The 25,786-nt window shown below is 40.8% G+C and overlaps 1 protein-coding gene across 2 annotated transcripts; it reads left to right on the top strand.

Annotated features, from left to right (window-relative positions):
- Positions 1–1,677: 1,677 nt before the first annotated feature.
- Positions 1,678–25,786, top strand: PPP2R1B (protein phosphatase 2 scaffold subunit Abeta). 2 transcript variants are annotated; one of them, XM_022561602.3, is made up of 15 exons: positions 1,678–1,827; positions 3,031–3,121; positions 3,526–3,626; positions 7,019–7,251; positions 7,541–7,688; positions 11,660–11,815; positions 12,476–12,590; positions 13,025–13,095; positions 13,455–13,589; positions 14,353–14,526; positions 17,932–17,992; positions 21,848–22,002; positions 22,370–22,512; positions 22,914–23,005; positions 23,411–25,786. In XM_022561602.3, exons 1-15 carry the CDS (start codon positions 1,714–1,716, stop codon positions 23,425–23,427), a joined length of 1,806 nt encoding a protein of 601 aa, XP_022417310.1. In that variant the 5' UTR covers positions 1,678–1,713; the 3' UTR covers positions 23,428–25,786. The 2 variants fall into 2 exon arrangements, with proteins under 2 accessions (XP_022417310.1, XP_089771655.1); XM_089915529.1 differs by lacking the exons at positions 7,019–7,251; positions 7,541–7,688.

Genomic DNA, 25,786 nt, shown 5'->3' with positions numbered 1-25,786 from the left:
CAGTGGTTAAGAATCCGCCTTCCAATGCAGGGGATGTGGGTTTGATCCCTGGTCAAGGAACTAAGATCCCACATGCCGCGGAACCACTAAGCCCGCGTGCTGCAACTACTGAGCCCATGCACAACTAGAGAGAAGCCCAGGCGCCTCAAAGAAAGTTCCCGCATGCTGCAAGGAAGATCCCGTGTGCCACAACTAAGACCAGATGCAGCCAAATAAATAAATAAATATTTTTTAAAAAAGACAAAACTCTAGAGAACACATGCACAAACCTAAATTGAGAATTACTGTTCAGATCCATTGATTCCCAAACTTTCACTATGATCAAAAGCCTTATCTACTGTGTTTACTTCCAAGAACCTCATATGTTTTTTTTGTTTTTTTCTTTTTTTGTGGTACGCGGGCCTCTCACTGTTGTGGCCTCTCCCTTTGCGGAGCACAGGCTCCGGGCGCGCAGGCTCAGCGGCCATGGCTCATGGGCCTAGCCGCTCCGCGGCATGTGGGATCTTCCCGGACCGGGCCACGAACCCGTGTCCCCTGCATCGGCAGGCAGACTCTCAACCACTGCGCCACCAGGGAAGCCCGAACCCCATGTTTTTTTTAAAAAGTCTCCTAAATTAGATTTATTAATAATTTTACTTTTTTTATTAATCAAACACATAGAATTACCATTTCAGAGCTTGTGATCACCACAGGTAGCTATCAATCTAAGCTGCTTAAATTATAGTTCAAAACAAACAAACAAAAAGGGACATTGTAGTTATTCCATGCTGCCCTAACAAGGGTAAATGGAAACTTCCCACTAAATTTTGTAAGAAAGCACTCCCATACCCTCACCTCCTGCCACTGCTGCCTTTGAGGACTCCTGGAGTTCTAGAGAGGTCAGTTTAGCCTTTCTTGTACAAGCAAAGTAGCCACGCCACCCAATTTGGAAGGATTAAAGCTTGCCCTAGTTTTGCTTGATTGTTGTACTTCTAGCATGCTAAAGAACTAAAAAATGGGAGGAAGAAAATACAACAGAAGGCACCATTCCAGTACCAAACTGAAAAGAAACAAAAACAAGAGAGCAACATGTTTTTAACAGCTTGCATGGAGAAAGCGGAAAAAATATTGACTGGGGAGTTTGGATAGCGCTGTTCATTTTCTCTCACCGCCCGCGTTATTTGTCTTACGGGGCAGGAGCCAGATACAATTCTGGCGCACAGGCCGGAGGAAGAGGTGGAGGGGTTTTGTGGAAGTTTGAGGATAGCGGGGAAATTAGGACTGGAGACCCAAATGGCTCAGGGCCAGGATGAAGTCAGGAGAGGCGCTAAATCTTTTTTCCTCCTGTCCTTGGGCATCCTCGTTGGTCCGCCTGAGTCCTAAGAGGGCACAGCATGGTTCACTCAGGTAAGTCCCCGACGCCTTCAGATCATGAGCAGGACGAATCCCCGCCCCTGTTTCTTTTGCCTGGGGAAAGGACACGCGGGCTCCTTTCGCTTTCTCAGCCCACCTGTCTTTTGGAGTTCAGACGTGCACCTCCAGCAACGGGGTCCGGGATGGGGCCTCCACCGGCCCGCCAGGCACTTGGTTCCCCGACCTCAGCACCAGCCGAGCCTGGGTCTTAGCCCCGCCTCTCCGGGCGCGGGGCGGGGCCTGGGTGCGGGGCGGGGCCTGGGCGCGGGGCGGGGCCTGGGCGCGAAGCGGGCGGTGGCGACCAAGCGGAGGAGAAAGAACATGGCGGGCGTGGTGGGGCCCCGCGTGGGCCAGGGGGCAGCGGGCGGAGATGGAGACGATTCGCTCTACCCGATCGCGGTATTAATCGACGAGCTGCGCAATGAGGATGTGCAGGTACTGGAGTCGGGCCGGGGAGCGGAGGCGGGCTCGGCCGGGCGCGTGGTAGGGAAGGGGGAAGGCCCGGCCCGGGGCAGGGGAGGCCCGGGGATTAAAAGCTGGGACTCGGAGCAGAAACTTGACAGGGAGGAGGGGAGAGATCCGTGAGGGATTCTGGTGGCTCGACCCGACGGGCCGGGAACCTCTCCAGCACCCCTTGTCCCGGCCCGCTGAGGCTTTGGCCCGGTGTCGTACCGGGTCCGGGGCGGTTGTGGGGGAACCGGCTTCCGTCCTGGGCCCTCCTTCCGGCCCGGGCGGTGGGAACGCCGCGTCCAGCCTTGGGCGGGTCGTCCCTGTAGCTGAGCGAGCGGGAGGAGGGCGGAGCGGAACCGCGAGGGCCTGGAGCGGGCTGCAAGGATGCCAAGGCGCCCAGTGAAGTGCAGGTGAATGACTGCCTTCCGCTGGGCTTGTGGGGTAGAAATTAGGTTGGATGGCTAACTAACCTAGAGGAGGCGGTGTATCATCTCTGATGGAACTTTTCTTTGAAAAGGCAGGGGTTGTACTCAACTGTTTCACCTGCTTCACCACTGCCAAAGTTCTCTCTTTTTAAAATTGTCTCACTTTTCTGAATATTGTATTTTCTTTCATTTCTTTAATGGGCCCGTCAACGTGTTTCTCCTAAGAAATCTTCCTTTAGCTAATGAAGACGTGTTCCACTGTTCTTGAGGTTCCTCATAGAATAAAATCTAAATTAAAGGTTTTCTTCATTCTTACCTGTATGTTATTATCTCACCTGTTTGCAACTGCTGTCTTTTTTTATTAAATTTTTAAAAAATGATTCACATTTTTAAAAAATTTATTTAATTTATTTTTTGCTGTGTTGGATCTTCATTGCTGCCCACGGGCTTCATTGCGGGCTTCTCATGTTGCGGAGCACAGACTCTAGGCATGGGGACTTCAGTAGTTGTGGCTCAAGGGCTCTAGAGTGCAGGCTCAGTAGTTGTGGCTCAAGGGCTCTAGAGTGCAGGCTCAGTAGTTGTGGCGCACGGGCTTAGTTGTTCCGTGGCATGTGGGATCTTCCCTGACCAGGGCTCGAACACCGTGTCCCCTACATTGGCAGGCAGATTCTTAACCACTGCGCCACCAGGGAAGCATGCAACTACTGTCTTTTGGTCTAAATCACAACTGTTTCTTGACTTCGTTCTTTCTACTTTTTTAAAGCTCCGTCTCAATAGTATTAAGAAATTATCAACAATTGCTCTAGCACTTGGAGTAGAAAGGACGCGAACTGAACTGCTGCCTTTCCTTACAGGTATGTGACTCTTGGAGGAAAGACATGGGCATTTCTGTTTTCCAGTGGCTTTCAAAACTTTGGCTATTTTTTTTCGAATTTGTTACCCACAGTATTAGTAAGTACTAAACTGAGCCTGCTGTTTCCCATGAAGAAACAGGACAGCATATACTGTAATTTTGTGGCCAGACATATTCAGACCTTAACTATTTAGCTAATAGGAAAGTAATTGATATGGATTATGAATTTCTAACTCATTCTGTAAAACAGATCCACAAAGACTCTTGATTGAGAAGGAGGAAAAGGCTGTTAGGACTGTGACAGACCATCTAGTTACATATTGAGTCTATTCCTAGTTTTGTGTGAGTGTCCAGCTCTGGGCCAGATATCCTTGTTGATGAGTACTGGGTTGTTGTCATTTCCAGATACAATTTATGATGAAGATGAGGTACTGTTAGCTCTTGCTGAGCAGCTGGGAAATTTCACTGGCCTGGTGGGAGGTCCTGACTTTGCCCACTGTTTGTTGGTGAGTATATTCTACCTACTCTCCTCCTACAACTTTTGCAGTATAAATGATATGTTGTTTGGTGATAGGCACACTGCAGCATTTTTTATACAGATCTTTTTATGGATAGTCACAGTGTTAGCTACTGAGAGGACAAATAGCTAGGCCCTTTGGACTCAATTAACCCTTTCTTATTTTTTCTGACTGTGAATTAAAGAACTTCTCCCTCTTTTTTGCCTCTGTAGATTTGTTAATTTAGAGGTCGGGAGAAAAAGGATTTGATGGTTTTTGTTCATGGCTTTTTCCCCCTTACAGTGGAAATCTTAATGCTCATCTAGCAATGTTATGGCTTTGGGAATGTTTATTAGTTTTGTCTTTAATTGTAACTTTTGCTTCTGACTTACTTTGCGAATTTGATGAATTCAGTTTAATTTAGTTGACATTTATTGAGAACCTATTATATCAGGCACTGAAGTTACAATGTTAATGTTAAGAGAAGAGCATTATGAATGGAATGAGGCCTCTGTCCTTATGTGTCAACAAATAATTACTGTACGGTGTTAGATGGAAAATTTTGAAGCACATAAAAGGCATTCAAGTAATAGAGAAGGGCAAGTGATTAACCCAGGGTGATCAGGGAAGATCTGTTGGGAGAGAATGTCTGAACTAGGTTTTGAAGGATGACTAGGAATTTGCCAGTTAGACAAGATAGGGCTGAATGCTTCCGGGCTTAAATATTGTCTGTATTATGTTGCTGACTCTTGTGACTTCTGTCTTTACCTCTTACCTTTCCATGGAACTCCAGTTATAGATATCTGTAGAAAGATAGATATAAATATCTATGTTTGTCTTTCTCTATATATCTGCCTGTGATTTTTCTACTTGGATGTCAAACAGGCATTTCAAATTTAATATCTAAAACAGCATCAATTTTCTCCCCCAAATATGCCTCCTAATTAGTTGCCCCGTTGCAGTAAATGACATCACCGTCTACCCAGTTGCACAAACCAAAACCTAGAAGACATTCTTGAATTCGCTTTCCCTCATTTCCCACATCTAACCCATTAGTAACTCCTATAGATTCTATATATATTCCAAATCAGTTCACTCTCCTTCATCCCTGCTACCACCTAGCTCTTCATTCCTCTAATCTTTCTAGACGACATGATCTTTCCTCTAGATTACTGCAGTAACTTTCTAACTAGTTGCCTTCCACTCATGCCTCCCGCCCCACCACTACAGTTCACTCTTCACCCAGCGGGTGGATCACTCACTACCTGCCACGACTCTTAGAAAATCCCAAATTTCTACCTTAGCTTGTACATTAGTTTACAAAACTTGCCCCTATGAGCTTATCTCATGTGTTCCCTCGTAATAACCTCATTCCATTCACTATGGTCTTCTTTCTGTTCTTTGAATAAACCAGGTTTATTGCCTTAAGACTTTTGCCCTAGGTATTCCCTATAATAAAATGTTTCTTTTTTGAGCTTCCTGGGGCTGTCTCTTTGTAATTCACATATCAACTTTAATGCATCTCAGAGACCTTCGCTGACCACTCAACCTGAAATTGCTTCCCCACTCACCCCTTATCACATTATCCTATTCTTTTTTTTTTTTAGCCGCACCACTTGGCTTGTGGGATCTTAGTTCCCCGACCAGGGATTGAACCTGGGCCCCTGGCAGTGAAAGCGTGGAGTCCTAACCATTGGGCGGCCAGGGAATTCCCCTTATTCTAGTTCTTTACAGAACACTCAACACCATCTAGTTGGTTTAGTGACTAGTTGTTATCTTCCTCCATTAGAATGTAAACTATATTCAATATCCTGTGATAAACCATAATGGAAAAGACTGTATGTATATGTATAACTGAATCACTTTGCTGAAATTAACACAACATTGTACATCAACTATACATGAATAAAATAAATTAAAAAAAATAAAATCAAAAGACCCAAAAAAGAAAAAAAAGAATGTGAACTCCGCTAGAGCAAGGAAATTGTGGCCTTGTTTCTTCCGTATCCTCAGTGCTAGAATATAGCAGTAATTATCATTTTAAAAGAAAGAGTTTAAGAGCCTTGGAAGCATGGAACCGGTTGGACTGCAGGAGTATACAGTGTTGGTGCTAGAGTTGGAAGAAGTGGTGGTCTGGGGGCATAGGAAAAGAGCATGGAGAGATAGGCAGAGTTCACATCAAGAGACAGGAGCTTGCCTTACCCTGTAGTAGTGATAGAGATTATCCAGTGATACTGCATGAGAGGAGGTCAGAGATGGCAGTGGACAGATCATGAAAGGCCTTTACAAGTCAGAAAGCAGTATCTTTTCAAAGGGCTTCTGAAATGCCTCTTAGAAAAGCTGAGTACTTTCTACCTCTGTGTATCAAATAATTTTTGAAATGTATTATTGGATAGACACACGTCTCTCCTTTGACTCACAATTGTGTTTCATTCTCCTGGTCAGTTCTACATGTGGGTTTTGTCTTTAACATTTGCACCTCATGGTATATGCTGCATTTGCCTGGACTGAGTGTAAACCCAGAAAGGCAGAGGTTCAGAGAACCCGCCCTCTGTCACTGTTTACTGGGCTGTGTTATATTCACTCACTGATCCTAGTCCAGACCAGCCCCTTTGGTCTCTTCTGTTTCTAAAGCTGCAGGCAAGGTTTGCTACCACCTCTGCACTCTTTACTTAATTGTTCTTTTGGAAACTCCCACTGTGTGTGGCTCATGGGAAGATTCTGGATGTATTCTGAAAAAACGATTTTGTTCTCAGCCTTTTATAGGTTGGTGTGGAGACAGTGGACACAGGTAGCGTCCACCTCCAGGAATGGTAGAATAATAACCCAAAGGCCGTGGACTCAGTGTCCTGATGAGATGTCCTCATGTAATTATGGTGCCCAGCATTGGTCATGTTTTTGCACTTACTCGAGGAAGTGTACATTATCCTGTCTGAATTTGGCTACAAAGCTTTTATTTATTTATTTTTTTGGCTGCACCGTGCTGCTTGTGGGATCTTAGTTCCCCAACCAGGGGTCAAACCCACGCCCCCTGCAGTAGAAGCACGGAGTTTTAACCACTGGACCGCCAGGAAAGTCCTGCTACCTAGCTTTTAAATCTAGTGATTCAGCTCGCAATAATATTAATATTGTGTCAAGTCTCTTCCACTGTGTCATTTGTAGACACCATCTGGGAATTGCCATCTGGGACGTGAGATCTTGGCTGTCCTACAGAAGTCGTGTCTTCAGGTTGGACACACCATATGTTATCACCATGTGAACTGAAAGTAACCATTTGGTGTGATGTAGCTAACATTCTGGTTACATGTACCACCTCCCTTCAGTCACTTTAAAAGGTGATAATCTGTATCTAACCTGATTGAGTAAGTTTTCTCTCTGGTTTTCCGTTTTGGTCTATTTAGCCTCCTCTGGAAAGTCTGGCGACCGTGGAAGAGACTGTGGTTCGAGACAAGGCTGTGGAGTCCCTGAGGCAGATCTCCCAGGAGCACACTGCTGTGGCTCTGGAGGCTCACTTTGTCCCTCTGGTGAAACGCCTAGCGAGTGGGGATTGGTTTACCTCTCGCACATCTGCATGTGGTTTGTTCAGCGTTTGCTATCCCAGGGCTTCAAATGCTGTCAAAGCAGAAATCAGACAGTAAGATATGGTATTTTTTAGTTATTTGGGGTTATTGGGAGTTCACAGCTGACAAGTTACACAGTACCCTGTTACCAGTGAGTGACTGGTATCAGGGTAGTCGGATTAATGACACAACTTTTTATTGTCCAGTTGAATATACCCGTGGGTTTTCCCTTGTTACTTCTATGAGTAGAAGTCTGATCCCTGATGGTTGTAAGAGAAAACCTCTAAAATTTCTGTGTGCGTTGGGGGATGCTTAATCAATGGCATTTGACAGGAAATACCTTCATTATTTTATTTGCTGCAGGCACTTCCGTTCCTTGTGCTCAGATGACACACCAATGGTACGACGTGCTGCTGCTTCCAAATTGGGTGAATTTGCAAAAGTTTTGGAATTAGACAGTGTGAAAAGTGAAATTGTTCCATTGTTCACTAATCTAGCTTCCGATGAGCAGGTAGGTTAACTCTTGGTAATTAAAGTACACAGATATGCTCCTCTTAAAATTTTAAGAATTTCTTTGGGTGTTTTGGTTCTCGTGGTAGGATCCTTTTTGCAGAATTAATACTTAATTCTGGCCTGGATAAAGTTTAATATGACCCATCTCAGTGTCCTTATAATTCTTTCTTAGCCAGACCACAGTTTTCTTTTACATTAGCAGCTGTTAAAAGGAAGGGGGTGTCAAAGAGGAAATGGGAGCCATAATTAGAAAGGAAGGCCAAAGCTGCATTAAAGGGTAACATACCTTTGGGCACTGCAGGCTGGATTGTCATGGGAGAGTAATGTTTCCTGGAATTTTTGGCTTTCAGATAAACAAGCATAGCATGTATTGGGAAAGCTGTTTGACCCTCTGCATCCTCTATGTGAGTGTATAGGATGACTTCACTTGATAGCAGTTATAAATCCAAGGATCTGGATCTCATTGGTGTAGAAATAGCAATAATAATACACTAGCAAGCACCTAAATAAATCTTTCTCAGCCTGTTTTAAGTGGTTTACATATGGGAAGTAATTCAGTCCTCACGACAGCCCCATTAGGTAGATACCCCACTTTACATAATTGGAAACAGGCACAGGAAATTGAAGTGACTTGCTCAAGGTTGCATAGTTAGCAGTGTTGGACTGGGGATTTGAGTCTAGGCAGTTTAGCTCCAGAGTTCATGGCCTTCACTGCTAAGCTGCACTGCCTCTCTATATGGTGCTTTGGAGGATCAGCCCCCAGAGTTCCTGGACTCCAGAAGAAGAGCCCTTCAGGTTTTACCTAGTTGCTGCCCTAGAATCACTTTATGTGTACAGGATCACGAGCAGCAGATACATACCCATGAGTCTTATTTTCAGCTTCTAGATCTAAAGATGGTAAATCTTTTGAAATAATTTTTTAAATTTATTAAAATAATATATAGAAAACAGCACAAAGTGAATATGCATCTTAATGAATCATTACAAGTTAATGTCATCTTGTGACTTTCATCCATGAAAGGAGATAGAACTTCGACAGCCACTACCCTGGAAGCCCAGCATGGGCTCCCTCCCAAACACAACCCCGCTCCCCAGTTCCCACTCCTCACTCTCCACCCCCTTAAGACTAACACTTCATCTTGACTTTCGTGGTAACCACCTCCTTACTTCTCTTTGCATTTTTATTACTCATACAGTATAGTTTAAAACAGCAGTATCTAACAGAAATACAATGTAAGCCGCTGTTACTTTTAAGTTTTGTAGTAGCCACGTTTTAAAAAGTAGAAAACAGGTGAAGTTGATTTTAATAATATATTTTAACCCAATATATCCAAAATAACTATCCTTTAAACATGTGGCACTAGTTACATTTCAGGCACACAGAAGTAGGTAGTGAGTGGGTAGCGGTTGTCGCATTGGACAGTACAGGTTTGAATCCTCATTTGAGATCTCGTTGATTACATTTCCAGTGGTATAATTTAACATTTTCTTTTGTCCTGCAAAATTGGTAGTTGAATCTAGAGTGGAGATTTGTGAAAGGGCCAGATAGTAAATATTTTAGGCTTTGTGGACCAGACAGTCTCTGTTGTCACTACAAAGCTCTGCTGTTGTATGTAGCACTCTATATGTAAACTAATGGGCATGGTGCCGTTCCAGTAAAATTTTATTTACAGAAACTTGCTGCTTTTCAGATTTGGCCAGCACTTGCCCCAGCTCTGATCTAAAGGCTTAAGGAGAGATAGGTTTGATATTTTGGGGGCAATAAGATCACTTCGTAGGTGGAGGTTACTTTTCATCAAGAGATACGTCTAGTTGTGGTATTAGCAGCAATGGATGCTCAAAAAAATATTGTGCTTAGTTGTAAAATACATGTGTGTATATTCACTCTGACTACTGATAGAATTGCTGCTCCTGCCTTAGTCATTCATTGAGAAAGTATTTATCAAGCACCTTCTACATATCAGGCACTGTTCTAGTGCTGGTTTACAGTGTTAAACAGGGTGTACAGGGACCATGCTGTCATGGAGTTTACAATTTAATGAAGGAAAACAGATAATAAACAAAACATTGGGGATAAATACTATGAAGAAAATAGAGTCGGGTGACACAGTGGTGGGGAGTGATTGTAGGGCATCCTCTAGACTGGTTAGTCAGAGAAGGACTGTGAAGAGGTGGCATAAACTGAGACATGAAAGAAAAATGCCAGCCATGCCCTTTCCTAGGGTGTCAGAGCTCCAGGAAAAGAGAATTCCAGGAAGAGAGGACACTTAGTGTAAAGGCCCTGAGGTTAGAACATAGTGGGTGAAAGGGACTCTGATCAGAGATGAGTTTGGAGAAGATAAGCAGGGGCCAGATTGTGGGGGACCTTTAAACCACAAGGGTGTAGAGTTTGGATTTTCTTTTCCAGGTGGAATGAGAATACACCGAGATTTTAAGCAGCGGTGTGATTTGATGTAATCTACATTTTTAAAAGATCATTCTGGTTTCCGGGTGGAAACTAAATTGTAAGGTGGGGTTGAGAGTAGAAACAGCAAGACAAGTTAGGAGACTTTTGTAATAATCCAGGCAGGAGACAGTGGTGAACTAGGGTGGTATAGTGAAGATGGAGAGAAACTGGAGATAGTTTTGGAGGTAGTCAGTAGAGCTATGATTGAATTGGATGAAGGGAAGAGGAATCAAGATCTCTTTGATTTTTGGCTTGAGCAACTGGGTGGATGCTGGTGTCACTGCTGAGTGGAGAAGATTCTGGGAGGAGTAGCAGGTATAGGGAAGAAAATCAGGAGTTCTGGAAGAGAAGCAGTTGATTAATTGAACAAATATTGATGGGTATATATTTCCATAGATGATGGTAATCCCTTGATTCATCATAATTTTTGGAATCTGAAAATAGCTGTATAGCTACTACCAAGAACCTAGTTCTGCCTTTTTTAGCCTGTTCCTTTAGATAGAGTAGTGAGTATCTTGGGCGTAGGGTAAGTTATTGTTGATCTGTAAACGTGTAGTGTCTCAGAAAGTTGGAGTTGCTGTTATCCCTTGTGTGTTTGCACATGCCTAGATATACGCATACAGGAATGTTACATATATAAAATATTTATATATGTATATATACACACACATACTCTTAAAATTTTTGTCTTGTTTCTTCTGGGTGCTCAGATGTTTATGTATTTTCAGTTCCTACTAATATATTTATGATTCCCGAATCTATAGTCTCAATTCCCTATTTTTCATTGATTTCTCTAATTATATACTTCCACTTGTGCAAAGGTCATATAGGTACTACGTTGATACTTGGTGGTTTACATTTGGGAAGCTGAGTTCATTAATCCCATACCTAATTTTTTCTGCTGGGTTTTTTATGCTTGGCTACCTCAAAGTTATTCTGTCCTTGATCATCAACATTTAAATTGAATGTTTTTTTAAATTACTTTTAAAACTTGTTTTTCTATGTATTTTTTTCCAAGTCATTATCTCATGCCTAAACTCCTATTACTGCCATCCTACAATGAGTATTTTGAAAACTGAGCTTCCTAAGTCATTCCCTTACTCTTATCCCCCATTCTCTTTCTCTGTTCTGATCTGTTGTAAACAACTTGTACAAGCATTGTTTTCATTTTTATCCCTCAACTTCTTATAGTGAGGATTTAGAGACATCATTAAAATGTTTTCTTTTTTCACTTAATCTTCACATTTTATTTTCATTTTCCTTAATAAAAATCCTGCACTCTAACTAACGTCATTACTTTGCTGTTCGCTCAGAGAACAGTCATTTCTGCCTTTATGGCTTTGACATGCCTGCCATTCCAGGCAAAGGGAGCAGCTATTTCAAGACATAAAGACATGAGCTGCATATAGTGTGGTTGGTTTTTTTAAATTAAATGATACCCACGGCACTACCACACACCACACACTGCCGCGTGGCTCTCAGTAAATATTATCTGACTAACGGAAAGGAATTTTGTTCATTAGGATTCAGTGCGCCTCCTAGCTGTGGAAGCTTGTGTCAATATTGCTCAGTTACTTTCTGAGGATGACCTTGAGGCTTTGGTGATGCCTACACTTGGACAAGCAGCAGAAGATAAATCTTGGCGAGTTCGCTATATGGTAGCTGACAAATTTTCAGAGGTAAAATTGTTGCACTGACATTTTTTGAGTACTAAAGAAAAAAACCAGAAACCCACAGATTTGCTGTTGTACCAAAAATTTCTGAATTGGAAGTGCTCATGGCAAAAACATATATAGATCTTCCTGGACTCAGGATGGGGTTATGTCCCGATAAACCCATTGCAAGTTGAAAGTGCATTTAATACCTGCTGGACATCATAACTTAGTCTCGCCTACTTTAAATGTGCTCAGAACACTTACATTAGCCTACAGTTAGGCAGAATCATCTAACACAAAACCTATTTTATAATAAAGTGTTGAATATCTCATGTAATTTATTCAATGCTGTAGTAAAAGTGAAAAACAGAATGGTTTTACATGTATCGGTTGTTTCCCCTCGTGATTGCATGGCTGACCGGGAGCTGGGGCTTCCTCTCTCTGCCCAGCATCACGGGAGGATTGTACTGCATATCGCTAGCCTGGGAAAAGATCAAGATTCAAAATCTGCAGTTTGGTTTCTACTGAACGTGTATTGCTTTCACACCATCCTAAAGTTGAAAAATCTTAAGTCAAACGATCATAAGTTGGGGACTGTCTATACTTGAAGATTGCGCTGTTTTGTGTGTTCATGTTACTTATTTTGTTTAGAGGACATTAAAACCTGTACAAATTCTTTTATAGCTCCAGAAAGCTGTGGGTCCCAAAATCACCCTAAATGACCTCATCCCCGCCTTTCAGAACCTACTCAAAGACTGTGAAGCTGAAGTCCGAGCAGCTGCTGCCCATAAAGTAAAAGGTTAAGACATCAGTTTATGTTGTAGTTTATGTCATTCACTTTGGTGCATTTTTTATGTCAGTGAATTTTGTATTTTTTTTGTTCTAGATTATGTTTTCAAGTAAATAGAGATGATTTTAATGTGTTGAAATGTTACATTGTCTCATAAAGCTAATCCCTTTATATTTAAAATCAAACAGCTGTGTTACCCTGTTTCTGTTTTTAGGAGAAGAAAAAAAAAAAAAAAGGCATTTCCAGGTTGGATTGGTGTGGTACACAGTGGCATATAGATTGACCAAAAAGTGCATTTAAAATAAGCCAGTTTTCCTCCTTGGAGCTTACTTGCTTAAACATATGATTTGATTTAACTTGAAACTGTTGATAAACCCGGTTAAATTTCTTCATTTGGTTCCTTGTAATTAAGCATTTTTTTTTTTTCTATTTATCTCTTTTAGAACTTTGTGAGAACTTGCCCATGGAAGGTAGAGAGACCATAATTATGAATCAGATTCTGCCCTATATAAAGGTAAACCTAACTTTAGTTTATTTTTTGTTTCACTTTGCCCTGTATGAAGGTAAACCTTACCTCAGTTTTTGTTTGTATCAATATTCCCTTAAAGCTCTTTGAGTTTAAACGTGGACCAGGGATGAGTGGGACAGATATGTTAACATGTGACATTGTTATTTATTACTTATTAGTGCTTTGTAAGTGTAAAGTGCTCTTTGGTGCATAGGTTTATATTATTTGACAGATGGTCTGAGGAAACTTTATCAACTAATCAATACTGAAATAGTGCTGACTTTTAAAATTCCTTGTGAAATGGTATGGAAGTTTCTATTGTCTTGCAAAAAAAAGAAAGGCTTTTAATTTTGATTTTGTTTTAGGAATTAGTATCTGATACAAATCAACATGTCAAGTCGGCTCTAGCTTCTGTAATTATGGGATTGTCTACGATTTTGGGCAAAGGGAATACCATTGAACATCTTCTACCTCTTTTTTTAGCTCAGTTAAAGGATGAGGTAAGTCTGGCTATAAATTTTGTTATCCTTTGATAGTCAGTGATTTGGTTTGGTTTTTGTTTGGGGTTTCACTGAGATAGAACCCAACAAAGTAACTTATTTTAAACCATTGACAATGTTTGGGCATGGGGTTATAAGTTCCCCAGAAAATGGGCCATTTGATACAGACTTAAAAATGTCTTTCCATCTTCTCTGCCTATTTCTGCTTATATTCGCTGCTTTTTTTTTCTCTTTAAACTTAATGGATCTTTGTTTGATAAGTTTCTTTCATTTAAATATAAATATAATAATATCAAAATTATAACATTAGCTAATATTTATTAACACCATGTGCCAGGCATGATCATAAATGCTTTGCATGTATTATTATTACATGTAATTCTCACAACAGTCTTATGAGGGTGGGTCTTATTATTATTCCCATTTTACAGATGAAGAAGGTGAAGCACAGAGGTAAAATAACTTACCCAGGGTCTCAGCAGTGGTAGATCTGGGATTTGAATGCATGTAATTTGATTTCATAGCCTATGCCCTTTACCTTTCTATAGATTTTTCATTGAAAGTTCTGGTTAAGATCAGTTAAATTATGTGCTTTGAATTATTTGTGTACTCAGTGTTAAGTATTTCTTCCAAGACAATACTTTTTTCACCTGAGTCAGTACTTTCTTATTTTAAATTTTATTTACTCATTGTGTTGGTAGGAGAATATTGGGCAGAGAACTTGATCTTTACATGTGGTCTTTTGGGGCTTGTGTACTTGCAGTGTCCTGAAGTTCGTTTGAACATCATCTCCAATTTGGATTGTGTAAATGAAGTGATTGGAATCCGGCAGCTCTCTCAATCACTCCTTCCTGCCATAGTGGAGCTGGCTGAAGATGCCAAATGGAGGGTCCGGCTGGCCATCATTGAGTATATGCCACTGCTGGCAGGCCAGCTGGTGAGTATGGGTGCTCTGTGAACTGAAGGATAGCATCAGATAGTGGAGCAGATTTACCATGGCAAGTAGGAGGCCCAAGTAGCTCCTATGGTTATGTTCATTTAGACTCATGAAAGTATGGCCTCTCTTAGTTGCCTGTAGAGTGGTTTGCATTTTCATCAGTGCATTAACTTCTTTTTTTTTTTTTAACTTTATGTATCCTTTTTTTTTTAATTTAAATTAATTTATTTATTATTTTTGGCTGCATTGGGTCTTTGTTGCTGTGCGCGGGCTTTCTCTAGTTGCGGCGAGCGAGGGCTACTCTTCGTTGCGGTGCATGGGTTTCTTATGGCAGTGGCTTCTCTTGTTGTAGAGCACAGGCTCTAGGTGCGTGGGCTTCAGTAGTTGTGGCATGTGGGCTCAGTAGTTGTGGCTCGCGGGCTCTAGAGTGCAGGGTCGGTAGTTGTGGTGCATGAGCTTAGCTGCTCTGTGGCATGTGGGATCTTCCCCAACCGGGGCTGGAACCCATGTCCCCTGCATTGGCAGGTGGATTCCCAACCACTGTGCCACCAGGGAAGCCCTGCATTAACTTCTAATAAAAAGGTATTATAGAAACACATTTCACCTCCCCACTATCTGAAAGCAAAGCCATAGAAGAATATAATTAATTTCTTGGTTTATGTCACATAGAGTTTGTGCTACTAAATGTCTCTGTGATTTAAGGAATATTTATCTCAGAAGAAAGGGAAGTATGGTTTTGAGATAAATCAGTTTTGACTTTTGCTCAGGGAGGCTTCCCTGTTTGCCTATATTCTGCGCAAAATGTCTCTGGTTACCACTTTTACTACATTCTGGTTAAAGGGAGTTGAGGACTCTCCATACAAAAAAGGAGTGTTGAAGTTTGTAATGCTAGTATTTTGGCCAAAGTCTACATTATCACATTACTGTTTGAGATTCATGGATAGTTGTACTGATCTCAAATTAATTAAAATTTCAGTGCTGGGTTTTATAGCCACATCCTTCCCTTTCTTTTTTAGTAGATAGCCTCGTCAATTCTAAATTTGATGTGCCCTCACCATGTTGGTTGCACTTACTATAGTATATTATAACTGTCTGTTAAAATCTAGTTGAGGAGATAGACAACTGATCTCTTTTAGGGCAGGGACTGTGTTCGGTGTTTTATTTCCAGTGCTTACCGTAGTGCAGTGCCTGGCATTAATCAGGCACTTAACATTTGTTGATTGTTAAGAAAATGAATACCTGAAAATTTTTTGAGAAAGCTCGTAATATGTCAGTTTATAGCCAACATTAATACAGTTTGTTTCCCCTCTTTCAACCCCACTTCTGTTCCTTTCATATCATAGCATATGGGATTTATTTTTTCTTTTCTTGGATCACTGAATTTGTATTGTTATTTTGGTATACTTAGTTTATGAAATGTGTCTGTGCGTGTGTGTGACGTCATATGTTTTATCAAATTTGAAGTGTCCCATTCTTCAAAATGGATGCCAAAGATTATCAGTGTACAGGTTTCCCCCACTGTTTGAAAGTAGAGCATCCCTAAGAAAGCTTTTGTAAGCTGAAATGGCACAAAGCGAAGAAGCAATTACCATAGCACATCTTGCTAACAGATACAGGAAGTAAATCAAGATAAAGCACAGATGCTCACAGGCACAGTTCAAAGCAATGGCGGCCTGATGCTGAGATGCTGAGTGTAGTTCTAGGGGGAGGAGCTTGGCGGGGCCACTCTTGCTGCTGTGGTGCACGCTGCCTGTCGAAGGGCTCGTTGACTCGCTGCAAGACAAATGCTGAATGCTGTTTTCACCTTTGTTTGTTAAAAAAATCCCCTTCAGATTTCTTTTGGTTAGTGAAGACACGTATTGTTTTACAGCTCTTTTGTAAAAGTGAAGTGATATGAAGTGAACTTTCAAAAAGTGGAGGATACCTATATAGCTGATGGGGTCAGGCAAAGTCATCCTGTCAGTTTTTTTCCCTCTTCCATTCCCGAGTACTGAGAGTCATCTTCTGTTCTTTACTGGTGACTGTCATGAATCACCTCTCTGGAGTCGAAAGCAGCAGTGCTTAACTGGTTTGCTAAAGATTGAAATAACTGTCCAGAAGGGAGGGTGAATTTTAGTACCATTTCTTGAACCTCTGTCCCTCCCAGACCTGGGAAGCCTGCAAAGGTTGGTAGCTCTCCGGAGGAGTATGGAAACAGGCACCTGGTGACTTTGGCTGCCTCATGCTTGTCTAGCAGAGGTGACATGCATCAGTCAGAAATGGTTTGTTATACAACTTCAACTTCTTGTTATTATTATATATTTTATCCTTAAAAAAAATCCGTAAAGACTTTTATTTCAGGTAGTCAATTTATAAAATTCTTTCAAGACTTTATGTATGGCCTGGCTTATGGACTATGGTGAGTGAAAGTAAGGCTAAACCACAAGAATCAGGAAATAAAAGTTAATTAAGACTCAAGAAAAATCCATGATCTGAAACGAAAAATAAGTCTTTGAGAGCGGACATGGTAATAATCTAAGGGTGTGCTAAAATAAAGCCTGTTCATAATCTAGTATTATGAAGCCATTTTATCATATATTCAAAGCACTTTAATTACATTTCTTTATTGAAAATACATAATCACTGGTCAGAAACTTCTTAGGATGCAAAGAAGCTAAAGACTGTGAACACGTAGACCTCAAGAGGAGGGTGCTGGGAAAGCACAGTTCACAGCGATCGCCCACATGATGTGACGTCCCACGGTGCTGGGTCCATGCACATCAGCTCGAGGAGCCTGTCTGCAGCCTGTGCTGGTGCGGCCACCGTTGTGGGGGAGAGCAGTGGTGGAGAGAAGTAGGGTGGCTCCACTGTGCCTGTGCCGGGACCACTTCACTGTGCTCTTGTGCCTGCTCTATCCCCTCTGCTTTCTCCCATGGACCCCAGAGTCCTCTCTTTAGCTGGAGATAAGTCTGGCTCTTGATGTCAGGCTCTTTATCCTTAAGGATTTATTATGATATTAACCAAAAGGGGGAAAATTTGAGAATTATTAATATTACTGACTGGTATTTTCCTGGTAATTCATCTTTACAAATATTCTAGAGACTGTTTGGCAGCCTGTGCATGCTGCACTCTTCCTACTCACCTGCAGTGCTGCACCTGGCTCCAGGCCACTCTGTTCTCTCCCGCTCAGCAGTGCCTGGGCCGACTCTCTTCTGCTCTTCTTTATGACTTCTATCCAATAAAAATAGGTTTACAGTTTGTAAATCAAATCTCATGGTATTCTTTTTCTGGCTGGTCCACGAATTCAGCTTATTTGGAAATAAGTCGTTTTTTTTAGCTTTCAGGTCACACTGGTGTAATATAAATAGTACATCTTGATTTCTAAACTTTGGAGACGTTTGTTAATGGAATCTTCTGTATCCATAGGGTGTGGAATTCTTTGATGAGAAGCTGAATTCTTTATGTATGGCCTGGCTTGTGGACCATGGTAAGTAAATAAGTTAATGGAAGGCCCATGTTTTTGCATATATCCCATTTTGTTCGTATATTTTCTTTTTAGAAAGGAATCCTAACCTGACCATATTTTGTTTTACCAGTCCAGGGATGAAGACAGGCTTTCATTAAAATCCAGTTAGCTTTTTCTGAGCACAAGTTTGACATTTCAATGTTCTACCAGTTTTTTTCTATCTTAAATTTTATTTTCTTCATTGAAAAATCTGTTTGCCCTGTTTTTCATTCTATTACATTATTTTCAGGCTGTCTCTTTTATACAGATATTCATTCCTTTCTTATCTCAAGGTCTTCTACTCGGCCATGCCATCTTTGTGTCTTCAGCCACTGTAGACTGGGTTGGACAGGGATTGGAATCAGAAGAAAGGCCTAGGGGGAAGAAATGGCTACTTGTCTTCTTTGAGGTGACATAGAGAAGGAGGTATACAGTGGTGCAATAAAGGTGTCTAGGAGTGGAAGACGTCAGCTGTGACCTCGGATAGAGAGGTCCCAGATTTCTGGTTGCGTGAAAGGCATGCTTACTTCTGGCTGCTGCTGCCATGATAGCAAGAGAGGGAGAGCTGAGAACTCAGGGCAGGGTCAGATAGGACAGCATTTAGAAAATAGATTTTTTTAGTATTTTACCTTTTCTTTGCATTTATAGCATAATTCAACAGTCACAGAATCTTTTTCCTCTAGTGCCACATACTGTGTTACAAATAAAAGCTGGAACTGCTGCTTATCAAAATATACAAGGCAATTCATGTTTTATATAAAGCCACTTCATGTTAACTTGTTAGCAGTTGACTTTCTGACAAGGTCTCAGGTCTGGGTATCTCCTCTTGCCTGCTGGGCAGAAGTGGGTAGGAGGGGTTCCCTCTGTACCAGTGAGGTCCAGTGCCAGCCCCATGTCCAGACCTGGCAGCTTCGGTGTAGTCTGAGATCTGTTCAGATGAGGGCCCTGAGGACTTACAGTGTCCTGTGAGCTTTGGTTCAATATTTTGGTGGATAAGATGGGTATCCTGCTTCAGTTCCACAGCTTCTTATATATACTTTATGTACTGAACATATCTCTGTGGGTGCTTATGGGTGACTCTTTGGGAGGAGTGGGGATGTTGTGTCTGCTTGTACATGTAGGTGGTTTTGCTGAGGGCATAGTTGGATCATATGGGAGATCATATGGTTAAGGAAGTGAAGAGGAGGGGTGTGAAAAAAATGCAAATCTCATAAAGGCGTGTATATGTAGATAATTTCATTGTTTTCAAACTAGATTGTGAAGATTTTATTTCTATTTTTCTTGTCCTCCAAAGTTACCTTTTTATGGCTTAATTTTTATTCTTCTTAAATGAAACTGAGGTTTGGCAAATCATAGGAAAGGCAGTCTTCTCTTTTTAGAAATAAAGTGTTTATATTATTTCTGATAAATATTTAATGTTAGTGAGTCCCAGAAGATCAGTCCATACTTTCTTGGAAAGTTAGTGTTATAGATTTATTTTGAGGAACTTTTAAAATCCTCCTGTTCCATGAAGAATTGAATTCCTGACACCTTTTCCATGTAGGATTGTTCTGTCGATGCAGGTTAATTAATACTTCCTTTTTCTCTGATTTTTTTTTCCAATTTGGGAGCAACAGAGACCCTTGTATCTTTTTCTGCAGTAGCATACTTAAGTGGGCATTGCAAATTTGAACCAATGAAATTCTTTGAACCAATGAAATGTCAGCTCTGAAATTGTTCTATACTTAATCACATGGGGTTTTGTTTTCACGTTTTAGATAACTGCCGTGTAGTGATCAATGATCAATTAAATTTTTGGAAACTTTTTTCTGCTTATTAAACTACTAAAAGGATATTGTGAAAAATCCAGAGAACTATAAGGAAGAAAGCATCACTTACTTCTCTTCCCACGGTTGAGTGGATAGTATTGACGAGAGGGAGGAATTTAGAAGGGGAATTTATTTTTTATAGGAGGAAGGGAAAAGTACCAAAGTTAGTGAGCATATAGAGTGTGTTAGAAATTCAGAGGAACATTGCAAGTCAGCCAGACCTTGAGGGGAGAGGGAAGAAGAGGGAGGGAGAGAGACAAAACAAGCAGAGAGGAGAGGCAGAACCGTGGAATGGTTTGCATTCTTTTCAAAGCAAAATTGAGAGAAGCCAAGAACATAGTAGGCATCTGGCCAAGTAGAGTTGAGTGCAGTTAAGGTCTGGGTCAAGGACGAGCGCTCTGCCTCTGGTTACTCTGGCAGTGAGATCCCTTCCCTGTGGTAATGGCATTAGGATGAGAAAAATCTCAGGCAAATAAAAAAAACAATGAGAGGAGAAGACACAGATGGGAAGAAGTTGGTTGGGGGGTGGGGGTGGGGGGGACGGTGTGCCCAAGACAAAGAATGTGAGTGTGAAGGGAGGGAATTTGTGTTAGGGGTAAAACAGTTCACTTGAGCTGCTCCTTAGCGAGTGCTTCTAGATATTCCTGGCAGGTTGCTGCTCCCACAGGCTTTGGTCAGGTTGCATGTTGGTAATAAATTATATAGTTCCTTGGCTAAGCTGTCTTGCCTGTTCTCATCAGTGGCGTTACCTAAAAGGATCTATGGGCTGGGAAGAGCTGGGTATTTCCTGTCCGAAAGCCTTGTAGAAATTGTCCAGGATCAGAGCTGTGGCTTGGATAGCTGTTAAGCCACAGCTGTCACCCAGGAGGGTTGGGCCCATCTGGAGAGAGAAGTAGAATAAGGAGTCAGTACCCACCACTCTAGATTTGTTATCCAAGCCCAAATTTTGAGTCCTATCGGACACGTAAAGTGAAGCATTGCCACACCGGTCTTTGGTGAGCGCTGTATGTAGCAACTAGTTGTTGAGAAGATCGTAGCTCAGGCCTTTCTTATCTAGATTTATGACATCTTTGCTAAATGACCTCGTAGGGAATTATGAGGTTAAAGCAGGCACATACATTCATAGAAGACATTTGACATGTTGTCTCAACAAACATTTTTAAGGGAAAATAAAGCAAGTCAGTCTTAAGTTTTTATTTGCTGTTGTATAGATGACAACAGAGGCCTCTAAATAGCCCCCTCTCTGTCATTCTCTCAGCTGTTCTTGCTGCTGCTGGAATAATCTTGCTAAAATACCACATTGGTCATAGGGTCACAGCTTTGCTTTAAAAACCCATCATTGGTTTTCTTACAAAGTCTAAATTTAGCTTTCATGATGCTCTGTGTTCTGGCTCCACCCTAACTGTTCAACCTTACAGTCTCCCAGATTTCAGTTTTTTCCTTTGTGCCCTGGGTAAATTTTTTTGGCCTTTCCAGGAATTCCTCCCCTCTTCTCTCCGTTTACACAAATCCTCCCTAATCTTTAAGGCCCAGTGCAAGGCCTCTCTTTCCCGAAGCCTTCCCAGATCTCCCTGTTCTCTGTCCTCTAAACTCCTACAGCCCTCAGGGTCTTTAGTATACAATTTCATGCTTCATTATAATCAGTCTTAGATCACATGACTTCTTGGAATGCATTAGCTTTCATTTTTCTGCTAAAGTGTGTGATCTTTGAGGGCAGTATCTTATGCATTCTTTCTGTAACACATAGCACATAGTTGGCACTCATATTTGCTAATTAATTAATGATGTGTATAATGAGCTCCTTACCTCCCTTTTCCTTGGACATTCTATACATTTTGAAACTGTAATAAGACCAAATCAGCATACTAGGAGTCATGGCTGAGCATGCTTGCCACTGCAGTCTGACTAAATTGGAGTGTTTACAGAGTTTTATTTTTGGTCCACCTTTGATGATGATGTAAGTAGAAGTAAACTAGGTTGTGCTCACGCTGTGAGCAGCACCACAACGTGACCTTCACCCCTTCTGCAGTGTACGCCATCCGTGAAGCTGCCACCAACGGCCTCGTGAAACTAGTGCAGAAGTTTGGTAAAGAGTGGGCCCAAAATACCATCGTTCCCAAAGTGTTAGTAATGGCAAATGATCCTAATTACCTGCACAGAATGACCACTCTATTCTGCATTAATGTAAGTATTACATAGCTGTTATTGCTAAGCTCAGATGTTAAACCAGTTGTTCAGTACTGTATTATGAATTCTGAATATGTTGCCTTCTATTTGGACTATATTTCTTATACTGATTAATTTGGACAGTTAGGAGATGAGAGAAAAATGTCAATTTTTCAATTTGTGTTAAAATCTGTAGTCAAGTCAGTTGTGAATTCTGGTCTAATTCTGGGATTCTTTGCTACCTTGTATCCTTCATTCACATGCTCACACTAGAAACATTTTCCTGTTGGCCAGTTACTTTCTTATTAAATATTGTCTCTTTAGATTTGGGGATACTTAGAAAAATAAAAGTGTTTTTAATGTGCTGTCTTACTTCTTTTTCTAGGCGCTGTCTGAAGCCTGTGGTCAGGAAATAACCACCAAGCAGATGCTGCCTGTTGTATTGAAAATGGCAGGAGACCAAGTAGCAAATGTCCGATTCAATGTGGCCAAATCGCTGCAGAAAATTGGACCAATTCTAGATACCGAGTAAGATTTTAGTATTATTCTTTTTTTTAAATACTTTTAAAATTTCACCCCATATAGGCAGAAATAGCTAAAATTAAATTCGGTGATTTTCACTTCACCTAAAATGTGGGATTGGTTAAAGAAAATAATAGAGTAATTTAACAACCAGTTTTGAGTGTGTGTACTCTGACTTTAATATTTAAGCTGTGTACATATGTGGATAATTGTTCGAAGCTAATTCTACAGAGAACCTGAGAAATTATTTATACTTGTGAAGTTTACATTATAGGTGTTTTAAGATTTTTTTTAAAATTTTAAACTTTAAAAATTACCATAGAGCAAATATATATATACACACACACCATAAAGCATTTCTCTGGCTCAGAAGACTGCCTCTCACAGATGATACCATTGCATTTTAGTGCTTTGCAGGAGGAAGTTAAGCCGGTGCTACAGAAGCTAGGCCAAGATGAAGACGTGGATGTCAAGTACTTTGCACAGGAAGCTATAAGTGGTATGTCTGTTTTCTGCCTTCCAGCTTTTGCTTCGGCTAATGGGGTATGAGTGGTGTTAAGTGGGCCAGGCGATGAGCATCTGGACCTGGGAGGTGGTAAGCTCCCGGAATGCTCGTCTTCTCTTTGGGTAGAAGCTTCTTGGCCCACCACTGAGCTGGCCATTTTCCCAATTCCTAGGGCTGGGTAGGGATATGATTCTTACTGGTAAGAACAGTTTTTTGTTTGGATTTTAATTAGTTTTTAAAGTTTAACTTTTGATTAGCCTGACAGTAAAGAAACTGACCACAGTGAGAAGCTCATACATAGTTTTATGCTTTTGGGTCATTTTTGTTGTGCTTAATGTTCGCAGAGATAGTTCATGAACTTTCTGTACCACTAACTTGCTTTCGTTTGGAATTTTCTAGTGCTTGCATTGGCATAACGAAGAACAGGAGGGGAAAGACTTTACTAAATTCTTATCACAGATTTCTAGTCCATGTGTTCTTGAACTGGGTGGAGAGAAAAAATGGAAAACCTTCAAGACCTCATCTGAACAAATGGCAACAACTAAGAAGAAATCAAATTTCAATGACTCGATTCTTTCTAAAGATTGTTTTTTACTTGTCTTCCTTGTTGGGATAATTATATTTTAACTGTTCTTATTGTTTGTTACCAATTTCTGACACTTGCACGGTCATTTCTTGGTTGTCTCCTAATGATTTATTTAGCACCATCTGATCTCCTGCATCCTCATTGTTTAATCAGGCCCCGGCCACTTAATATTCCACCAAGCCTGGACAGGTTTGGACCCAGATGTGGAACAGAGTGATCCTTTTGATGTTTATATGTATCTGTGTGTCTCCATCATTCCAAAGTGAAATATACATGGTTTAGAATAACTTATTTGATAAGCACTCCGCTTGGGAGACACATTGAGGTTTAACTGTAGTGAGAGCCATGCTTTCCTGGGTAGTGATGGTCTGCCTCAGTGTCTCACCTGAAAGGGGAATGTGGAAGCTCAGGGTTCATGTATTGGTTGTTTTGGTTCTTCTTTGCTCGATTTTGACTGTAATCATGTCATTCAGAAACCTGAAGTGCAGACGCATCTTGCTGCTAATGTGTCATGTTGAAACCTAACTCATTTTCCACAGCTCCCCACTGTGACTGCGTTCAAAAATACTCTTTCCCGCTGAGAAACTTAAAATCTAGTGCCTCCTAATAAGCAGTGGTTCTACTGTTTGACTGTAAGATTGCAGTTGTATTTCTAATGAGTAAAGGAACCACTGGTATAATCCACTGTGAGGATTTCCTGCTCTTTACGTGGTTCTCCTTCCGGCTGTGTGAACATTTGGTCCTTGCTACATTGTACAGTAGTAGCTTTCGAAACTGAAGTTTCATTACTAATTTTTTGGTATAGGTGATGCTGGAATCTTATCATTTGAAATGTTTGTTTTTCTACTTTTACAGTAAAACCTCATTGGTTCCTCCTGGAATTGAAGATAATGAGTTAAGCTGAAGGGTTTGCTGAAGCAAATTAATAGTATGTGAGGAAGCCTGTTGGGTCTGAACTACTCAAACAATTTTAACGCTCCTTAAAAAGCACCCTTTTACCACTTGATATTGCTAGTTACTAATCACTCTTTTCAATTATATTAAAAGACCTTCCGTGAGGATCTTTGTGAGGGCACACCTTTATTTAGACGCATTCAATTTACTCTTTATCTCTGATATATATACATATGTATTTAATGGATAATTTAAATATTTTTTCTTTAAAATTTATGAACATTTTTCACCTGATCAAACTCAACTTGTCTCTAATGCATTTTTAATTAATGAGGTTTTACTGTAGCTTATTTTTCTCTCAGTGCATCTCGCTATGTAGTTTGCTTGTTTCCGTTTTGGTTTTCAGACTGTTTTCTTTCATTCACAGTCTCTTAAACCCAGCGAGCCCTGTTCTGTTTTATGAAGGTCCAAAGACTCCTAGAAAACTTTGTACATTAAACCATTTCATAAAACCAAGTTTGACCAAATACTTTCAAGTTTGTCTTACCTTGGAAAAACAGAACTTTTAAAATCAGAATTACCTGCCTGCATTTAAAACTGCCAAGCTAGTTTATAGTATGTTTCTATTTTATTACTTTTGGGCTAAGGATTAAATACTTTGCTAGGCAATAATCTCTTCTACATTCTCATTTTAACATCTTAAACTATTATGCTGTAAACAATTTTAGTTTCATGGTTCTTTTTGTTTTTTTTATTATCTGCAGGTTTTGTTTGTCTTCATTGAATTTCATATTTGAGAGACTGTTGTCTTGATTGAAACAAATTTGCACAACCATTGCTTTCCTCTGGTTGGAAATGCCATTGGTTTTGGGATAGACTTTTAAATGGCCTAGTGGACCCCCCGGGGAGCTCTGTGCATTGACCTCTACCCTAAAACTGTGGTAAAGGGTAGACAGCAAGCCCTTGCTTTCTCAGGCTGGGTCAGGGAGCTCAGCAGGGCCCTATCTTTTTGGGTGACCCCAAAGGGACTTCATTGTTTCTTTCTGACTTAAACAATAGGGAATCCCTTTGGTTACTCCTCAGAAGAATTGTTCTTTGGCTCATAGCTTTGTCATTTTCTCCATGGATTAGTTTTCTTGTCTTGATTTCACTGGAATGTAAGCTCCAGGAGCTCTGCAAGGGCTGGGATTTTTGTCTATTTTGTCTTCTGCTGTATCTGTAGCACCAGCACCTAGATCAGTGTCTGGTGTACATAGTAGGTGCTCAATAAAAATATGTTCAGTTAATTTCTAAAA

This window comes from Delphinapterus leucas, chromosome 7 (assembly GCF_059928025.1).
Source record: "Delphinapterus leucas isolate spDelLeu-1000000601 "Yukka" chromosome 7, BTC_Dleu_Yukka2, whole genome shotgun sequence".
In the NCBI taxonomy this organism is placed as follows: domain Eukaryota; kingdom Metazoa; phylum Chordata; class Mammalia; order Artiodactyla; family Monodontidae; genus Delphinapterus; species Delphinapterus leucas.
This window is presented reverse-complemented; position numbering and strand designations above follow the sequence as displayed.